The following is a 9093-nucleotide window of genomic DNA, read 5'->3' on the forward strand; positions in this document are numbered from 1 at the left end:
TTTTTTTCCATTTACTCTTTTATTTTCATTTTTATCTTACTTTTGATCTATTTTTATTTAATTTATTATCTTTAATAAGATCGAGTACAGAAGTTGAGAACTTCATCTTATTGTACTTGCGTACTGATAATTGTGCTTGTGTAATAACAATAAAAATACTCGGTTCAGTTCAGTAAATAACCTGTCAAATGGTTTTTCCTTGATAGATGTCCGAAATATCGGAGAATATTGCCATTTTGGAGAAATGCTGTAATTAATAACCCCAACAGACATTGCTAGCATGGGATAAAAGGGTTAATGAAGTTAACCAGGATCGAGATCAGCAAAGCCTGCCTCGTGCTTCTGAGGAGACAAGAACGTGCCCAGCTGGTGACACTTTTCAGAACCAGCCTAAATATGCTGCATGTTTCATGTCATGTCGAAACACTAATCGGTATTTTAATAACCTCAGCTCCAGAATCTTGGAAATTGTATAAATTCTTTTAATTCAGCAGTTTCTTAATGAAATTGGCTTAATTTATAATAGTGTGCATTCTTTCTTAGGCAGAGCAGCTGATGAAACAGATCGGAGTGGAGGGGATCAAGCTGAATGAATATGAGATGAATATTGTTGCACATCTGATGGACACACAATGCATTAAGGTATGTTTAAATGTGCCTCAAATCTGCATTTTTATTGGTTAATTTAATTCATTTAAAAATGCATTATAAAAATTAAATTTAATCACCACAACCCCACATTAATATTATATAATATTATTTGCATTGTGTTTTATACTGAACTGGCCCAAAAAAAATCATATATATCTACATCCATCTGTCTCTGATTCATTTAAGCTAACTCCAGCTCTGCTGGCACTGAAGGACAGTTGATTGTGTGTTTGGAGTGTGTGTGGTTCAGCTAAGTGAAACGCTGTACCGGAGTTAAGTCTTCCTGACTCTGGTGTGATCAGGTGACCTGGCAGGACATCGCCGGGCTCGATGAGGTCATCACCGAGTTGCAGGACACCGTCCTCCTGCCATTTCAGAAGCGACACCTGTTTGCGGTCTCCAGATTATTTCAGCCCCCCAAAGGTACCGTCTTCCACAAGCCATGCCAAGCGTCGACCTCAAGTATAATTATTTAGATGCGCTCGACATCACAGCAAGAACATAAAAGGATAACACTAATCAGATATGCAAGTCATTTGCATTACACTATACTAACATATGATCCATGGAGATTTTAATAGAGTGCATCAGTCAAGGAATCTTCATGAAGCTTATATTTGGACTATTTGTGAAAATTCAGCATTTCTGCCTGTGCATAATAAAAGAGTCGAGAGAGCGGACGTTGGGGAATTGTCCCTGGTTACATGTCCCTTTCACTTTCTCTACAGAGTATTATTAGAATTGGACGAGCTGTCTGTGTTCTGGCACAGAGCCGAAAGAACCTTTGGCTATTTGGGCTGCTGGATTCAGCTGAAAATGCCTCTCTGTTCTAGGATCATTTGTTTGAGTCTAGCCCAAATTTGCACATTGTGGGTTATTTTTGACTTTTGCAATTTAGCTATCAGTAAAAGAATCTGTGAAGTTATATAAATGAGAACAAGTAAGTAAAATAAGAAGTTGGCCATCTCAGCCATGACTGTTGGAAGCAGGTATATAAGCAGCTATGCTTTAAATATAGGTGTACTACTCTATGGACCCCCTGGCTGTGGGAAGACTTTGATCGCCAAGGCAACAGCCAAAGCCTCAGGGTGCCGGTTCATGAACTTACAGGCATCCACATTGACGGACAAGTGGTATGGCGAATCACAGAAACTGACTTCTGCTGTATTCTCATTGGCTGTGAAGATCCAGCCCTGCATCATCTTCATAGATGAAATAGGTGAGTTTGGCATTCAGTGTTAGATTCCAGCTTCTAGTTATGGTGCTGTAGACTGCACTGCAAACGGTATCCTTTAGGCTTGTGGATTTAATTTATTTAACTGTAATTTTCTTAGTGAACATATTTTTTTCCAAAACAGCTTCACTGGTCTACTAAAGAGGTGACCATTGCCAGGCCGCAAGGGTGATGAGATACACTGACTTTGTGCTATACTTAGTGTTTTGAGGTGAATTTGGCAAGAGCTGAACTGCATTCTGGGTCCTGCAAGACTTCACTTATCAAAGAGCAGATCTGGCCGTCCACCTAACAAGCCACCCGTTCTGTATATACATTATATTACAACAATTGAACAGGTCAGTTTTTAATACTGGGGTGACTCCTAACTATCATAAGGATGATAGTGTCAGTTTTCACTGCTTGATTATGTTAAGTCTGAGTTACACACACACACACACACACACACAAATAATTCTGAAATTTTGCATGCAAGATGGTCCACCAGGAAAAGGGTTTTTAAGGATAAAACAGAATGACATCAGACATGCAGTTAAGACGCTTTTGCTCACTGTCATGTGACATGGGCATCAGCTTCAGTCTTTGCAGTCTACGTCTTCCTCTGTGGACCTATATGGAGAAGTGGTTCTACTTGGTAGATAGTTTAGTTTCCAAATCTGGGTATATCTAAATCATATCCGTGAACGTATGTGGCACTGCACGCCCTGATTGGAAGGTCGTCAGGTTAAACCCGTGACTGGCAGAGTGATGTCACCCTTGTGCTCTTGAGCAAGATCCCCTTAACCCCAATTGCTCCAGGAAGTGTCTGACCTCCTTTTTGATCCTCACTTCCATGTCATTTTGCAAAAAAGGAGTCTGCTAAATAAGTAAATGCAATGTCAAAGCATTGCTATGTTAGAATTCTGGAAGTTCAGAATACTTTTCCACAATCATCTGGCATTATGTATCCTCACATTGAAGAGATGGGCAGCTTGCATGTGTCAAGTGACTCATACCCTGAACTGAGTCATTAAACTTTGGTAATAGCTGATCTGATCACGCCTCTCTGTGTGTCAGACTCGTTCCTACGGAACCGCTCCAGCCTGGACCATGAGGCTACTGCCATGATGAAGGCCCAGTTTATGAGCCTGTGGGATGGCCTGGACACCAGCACTGACTGCCAGGTGCTGCCAGAGTTTATGTTTGTCTGCTTGTCTTCCTCGCTCAATGGATTCCGCGCACTTCTCACTCTACAAAAGAAAAGAATAAACAAACATAATGATACACTTATTGGTTTTGCACTTATTGACTATGAATCATGGTTTTCTGTACGTAGTGTTATATTTATTTTCCCCAACAGTCAGACTTGCCTTGTTGACAGTGATGTGAATAGCCGATGGCTGCCGGTCTCGCAGCCCCTGCGTTGGGCATCGCTGAGATGTCACGGTGTCTCTGTAGGTCATGGTGATGGGCGCGTCAAACAGGCCTCAGGACATAGACCCTGCCATACTCCGAAGAATGCCTACCACCTTTCACATTGGCCTGCCGGTACATCCCCGCGAATCTTCTAAAATCTGATGCATGGACTTGTTGTGCAGTATTGCTTAAAAATGCAGAGGATCTGCATATTCATAATGAATGTTTATTAATACTCTCAGTACGTGAAATAGGGAGTCTGCTCACACAGGCCTCCTGGTGAACTTCTGCCCTGCTTTTCCTTCTTGGCTGCGGTTAGATAACGGCGCACCTGCTTTGTAATGTGAAATAAATTATCCCTTGCCGTGCTGCACTGGTTCTCTATGATCAGGACATTGTCGATGTAATATATTTTTTTAGTAATTCATAGGATGCTTTACTTTTTAATTGCATTACAGTTCACGAACTGGCAGTTCATGATCGATCTTGAATCCTTGTCTTTAGAACCAACGTCAACGTCATGACATCCTAAAGTTGATCCTATCTGGAGAGAATGTGAGTGCATGTCACTTCCTATTGCTGTTTTGTCCTCAAAAAAACGTTTTCAGCCCGTTTATTGAAGCGTCTGTACGACAATATGGAGTCTGGGCTTTCAGGGTTTTTCTCTAAGCGTTACTGTGTTTTGCTGCCCCCCCAGCTCAGTAATACTGTTAACCTGAGGGAAATCGCAGAGAGGACAGAGGGATACTCGGGCAGCGACCTGCGTGAGCTGTGCCGCGATGCAGCTTTGTATCGCGTCCGCGACTACGTCCGCAAGCAGCAGATGAAGCAGATTGCCCGGCAGCTGCAGGAGTGTGACACCGACGACGGGTAAAGGTTCAGCCAGGCGTCACCACAGAACGCCCTCACCGAACATCTGATCTCTATTTGAACCGGCAGTCATAAACCGGGATTAAAGCAATGGTCCATCTTAGTGATGGCCTGGGAAGTTGTTTTCCCGTGGTGTAATATCGCTCTCGCTCTTGCGCTCACTCTCTCTTTTGCCAGGCCAGTGAATGAGGACCGTCTGAGACCAGTGACTCAGCTGGATCTTCTCTTTGGCCTGGACAAGATGAACGAGTCCAAGCACGCTGAGTCGTCCCAAAGCAATCTAACAGAGATGCCCCTGGACTAGAATGCCTTCCCTTGCCTCCTGTCTCGCACCCTGTCTTGGGGTCTTATGGCCATAGATGAAAGGGTATCTGTACCACCAGCCACACCTGGACTTTCTGGAGTCTGCAAGGCAGTTGTCTGTCTATCTGTCTCTCTGCCTATCGTTCTTCCTGCCGGTCTGTGTGTGTCTGTGTATTTGTCATCCTTCCTGTTTTCCTTTCTCAGTCCTGGGTCCATAACATTTTGCTATGGAAAAGAACAGAGTCCTCAGATTCAGGGGTAATCCATTGTCCCTTCCAAATAAATGAACATATGTGCATCTTGTCACAATAAATGACAAATAGTGACCTGCATGCCTTAGAAATGGAGTCCTATAGAAAGAGCTTGTATTTATATTTTAAACACTAGGTTGACCATTTATTTTAGTAGATGCTATCAGCAGTTGCTTTAGATGTGCACTAAGGTCTGTTTTATCAGACACTCTTACTACCATTACTAGAATGTTTTATTGGGAATGCAGTTGAGTTGTTCCTTTTCATTTCCACTTATCCTCTGCATTCTTACTGAAATGTTAAAGCTCAGGCTTGTATGAGTCATTTTCAGATGGACGTAATCAGAAACATTGGCTGTGTGTCTCCATAGAGACCTGTTCACGTGGTCAAATGCCTGTCCATATCAATTTTAATCCGGAAACAGGATGTAAGGTGATTATGAGTGTCGTAACCATAGTTTAGTGCTTTTTTATGTGTAATATGACTCATTAGGTTTAAATTGTCCTGTAATAGTGATAATAAGTCATTACCTGCAGTTCATGGTAGTGAATTTATTTTGCAATATGAAGGATTTAAAATGTTTCTTGGTTTCTATGTTACCACTAGAGGCCACTACTGTTCCATTTTCAACTTTTATTTGGGGGGGGAAAATGTGCCATTTCCTTTGTATTATATTTTGAAAAGTATCAAATGTAAGCTCATATTAAAAATAATGAACTGAGTTCAACAAAGAAACAATTATTTATAATCAGTCCTAATCAGCTTAATTTTCCAGGTACATTAACATGTACATTTTAGGTTGGTCTTGAATTGCTGTGAAGACACTAACCCAATACAGTTAGTGCTGAACAAATGAAAGATATTGAAAATGTACACACTTTCCAAAACGGTGACCCTGGTGGGTTACGCCTCTGATCAAGGGGGACAGGGACCTCTGATTGTTAAAGAGGACATTCCTCCATTTCCTCTTACAATCTTGAGGCACTTCAAGTTTACAAAATAGCATCAGCAAAATCCTTATGTACTGCAATTAAAATGTAACAAATTTCATATATAATCATTTATATCCTCAATCACTGCACTATACTTAATATTTGCTTGGCTATAGTGACCTCATACAGTCAGAGGGATATTATGCAGGCACAGCATGATGAAAGATTTCAGAATTGTTTTGTGAGCTTATTCCTGTTTGGAACAGATTAATATAGCCATGTAAGTTCCTTGGTTTAGTTTCCTCTTTGTTCTATACTCTTTGTTGCTGCCTTCAGTCACCATGCCGTGCCACACAGTAATGCTGAAAAACCACTTTCTAAACATCTCATTAAATTACCTAGCTAGCAAAAGAAGCCAAAGCTGAACCGTCTGTTACCGGGATGAATGAAATGTATTCTATTTGCTTTCTCTTCACCCGACAGAAAAAAAACAAATAACCTACATTTTCAGCTCCCATTGTGTCTATTCTGTATGCACTGGGAGTGTCCATTTCTTCATGACTATTCATAGATAAACAGATAAGTGACAGTTAGCTCGTTAGCAAGCGACACCTTTCGGCTGGCATTAACATGGCGTTCTGCGGAGCGGCTCGGTCTCGCTCCAGTAACAAAAAGGCAGCAACCCAACACAGAAACCAGATCATTAAAGTGTTTTCTCATTGAAGTAGTACTCAAAATAATTTCCCATTGTTTACTTCGCTAACTGCTGCAGCAGCTTCCTAAACTATGAGAACTAGGGAGCTAAGAATGAGAAAACAGAAAACCAACAATCAGTCCTTGGCTGCAAAAAAAGTAACCTAGAAAAAGCTTGTGTTGACGTTAACATACATTATTTTGGTGCAGCTGATGCATGTACCATAGACTTTCACACTTGGTTTTGGAACCGGAAATTCACACAAGGATGAGTGGAAATAAATGGTTTCCCAAGGATATTTATGAAAATTGTTTTAAAAAAAAAAAACCCTCCAAATGATTTTTATAAGCCCGGGTAGTGAAATCTTATTCGTTGCTTTTTTAGTCCACCAACTTGAAGTTTGGTTTGCTTTCTTTTCAAGGTCCATCTCTGTCAGTATAGTGCAAATTCAGCTAGTGTAGGGGAATAATAGGACATTTTCTTTGATAAATATCGTGGGACACAAAGGCCGTTAACTGCGCACTATTTGTTTGGCAGGCTATTTTTGTTTGCATTAAAACTGATTGTGACCCAGTGTTGAGGCCAGGGAAGGTGGAGCTGTGATCATCAGATAGAGATTATATAGGTTTGACCCCAGCGGTACAGACGCCCATTTTGATCTGTTACTGGCCCAGAATTCTTACACCTAAAACCCCATGAACTCTCAGCTGTTTATGGCGGCTTTCACCTTGCTTCATCATTCTATATTTAGGTTAATTTCTTTTTACAAAGATAATCAGTTAAATTCCTCAACCCTGTATATGATATTTACCGTAACAGGAGTGTGGTGGGTACTGCCATACTGCAGAAAACATGCTGGATTCCTTTTATGCAAGTAAAATATGTTAGAAATAGAGTTTATGTATATGTTGGTTTGAGAAGCTGAAATTAATAAATTAAAAAAACATAACCATGGAAATGTTTCAGCTGAGTAGTTTGTTTCCGTGACACGTGCTTATTCTTCGGCATATTATAATAGAGTGCAATATAATAGAATACTGTAATATTTTAATTTAGGTTCACATAGTGTAACATTAGGGTACATTTGATTAAATTGTTGAGAGCATCACAGCTTTGAGTGTTATGCAAACAAATTGGATGGCACCCAGTTAAATGTACCCAGTACGAAAGTGAAGATTGGTGTGTTACTGTGTGATTCACTTTTAATGGTGGCTCTGAGTGAGAAATAACCATGGAGCGGCCGTCTCTAGGCAATGTGAATCGTTTAATGGCCGACGAGATTAAATAGGGTTTTTTTTTTTTTTTGGGGGGGGAGGGTTTTGGAGAGAATGGCACAAACAAACAAAAAAGCTGGTTTGCGCCTAATTTGTTAAAACTTTTGCTCTGCAAACTTGCTGGTATTACTTCCACTAAATCGAAGGCATTGTGCCAATTGAGCTTCCTTTGTTTGAAGTGACATCTCTGGTGCCTGTAAGTATTAGCATTAATACTGGATGGATAATGACGATGTTTTACTTCAGACAGACTGTTAAGGAGAATGTAACGGCAAGGGGCAATGATACGGGGGCCCTTCCTGGACCACATCACTCAAATGCCTGTAGCAACATCACAAGCGAAAACAAGCCAACATAGTCAGTAAGATGAGCCGTAATGATCAAAATTCTGCATTGCAATAAACCTAGGAAGGATAAGACAAGTCTTTAGGTAAGAGTAATTTCATGGGGCATGAAATATGCTTTGTTTCTCCAGAATACTAATGTAGTGCAATTGGTATGCTGATGCCTAATGATCCAACGTCATGTCCTTGAATCATAACCATTATCAAAGAGCAGGTGTCACCGCAGTTAGTTTTAGCAGGGGTGTTGAAAAGGCAGGACAAAGCATAATATGCACAGACAAGCGATTGGATAATGATAAGTAATTAACTCGATGCTGGGAACTGACAGAAGGTCTGGTGTGGGTGAAGTGAAGGGGTATCTAATCTTTTCAGTGTCTCAGGGAGATGATTTAGTTAGTATGCTTTTGGTGCCTGTTGGCGTGCTTGACGTGCTTGTGATTAATTTAGAAGTCTTTTTTAGCCCTTCGTAGACAGTTGAAATTTTAACACTTCCGTCCAATAGTTTCATCAATTAGGTATGGTGCACGTCAAATTAAGTGTGCCTGACATTTTCTGTCAAGTCTAAGACAAAAGAATAATTGGTATGAATATTTTGTAAGCACACAGCACACCTTTTGCTGGACAAAGTTGGTTGTCTTAAGGACCTGTATTTTGAGGCAAATAATGAATTATACAGTGTTGCTCGATATAAAGGGGGGTGGCCAAAATAATGGGAACGGGGGGGGGGGGGGGGGGGGGGAACCTTAAATTTGAAGTAGCTAAGAACCAAGCGCAAAAGCAACTATATGAGTGAGTCATATTAAGTTCAACGTCCATTAGTGTCCACTAAAAAACAGCTCTGGCAATCAACATTTAAATATGTCTCCAAAGCAACATGAGGTAACAGCATTTGCACGAGGCCCGAGTCAGGAATAAAATATAGTGAAAAAAGGAGGAGTAGCATTTGAAAATGAGATATGTATATATAAATGCTACCCATGAACAAACCACGTTGGCGAGAAGTGGTTACTTAGAGATACTTAATGAGATAGTTAAACACTGTAAACCAACAGCCTGATAAATTACCACAGAATTGGTACCACGGAATAAATGCCCCAGTGACCCAGTCTTGACAAAATCTACATTATGACCTGAACAAAACTGGT

At 40.7% G+C, this 9093-nt stretch overlaps 1 protein-coding gene across 2 annotated transcripts in view; it reads left to right on the forward strand.

Moving 5' to 3' along the window:
* The window catches only part of atad1a (ATPase family AAA domain containing 1a), a 7575-nt gene extending 2150 nt beyond the window's left edge, over window positions 1-5425 (forward strand). For both annotated transcript variants that reach the window (XM_049002584.1, XM_049002583.1), the window contains exons 3-10: window positions 544-642; window positions 954-1074; window positions 1670-1870; window positions 2942-3048; window positions 3323-3412; window positions 3785-3835; window positions 3978-4150; window positions 4328-5425. In XM_049002584.1, the coding sequence (XP_048858541.1) occupies window positions 544-642; window positions 954-1074; window positions 1670-1870; window positions 2942-3048; window positions 3323-3412; window positions 3785-3835; window positions 3978-4150; window positions 4328-4454 (969 nt within the window). In that variant the 3' untranslated portion in view covers window positions 4455-5425. The remainder of the gene's footprint in view (window positions 1-543; window positions 643-953; window positions 1075-1669; window positions 1871-2941; window positions 3049-3322; window positions 3413-3784; window positions 3836-3977; window positions 4151-4327) is intronic.
* Window positions 5426-9093: the final 3668 nt, after the last annotated feature.

Source organism: Brienomyrus brachyistius, chromosome 2, assembly GCF_023856365.1.
Source record: "Brienomyrus brachyistius isolate T26 chromosome 2, BBRACH_0.4, whole genome shotgun sequence".
NCBI lineage: Eukaryota > Metazoa > Chordata > Actinopteri > Osteoglossiformes > Mormyridae > Brienomyrus > Brienomyrus brachyistius.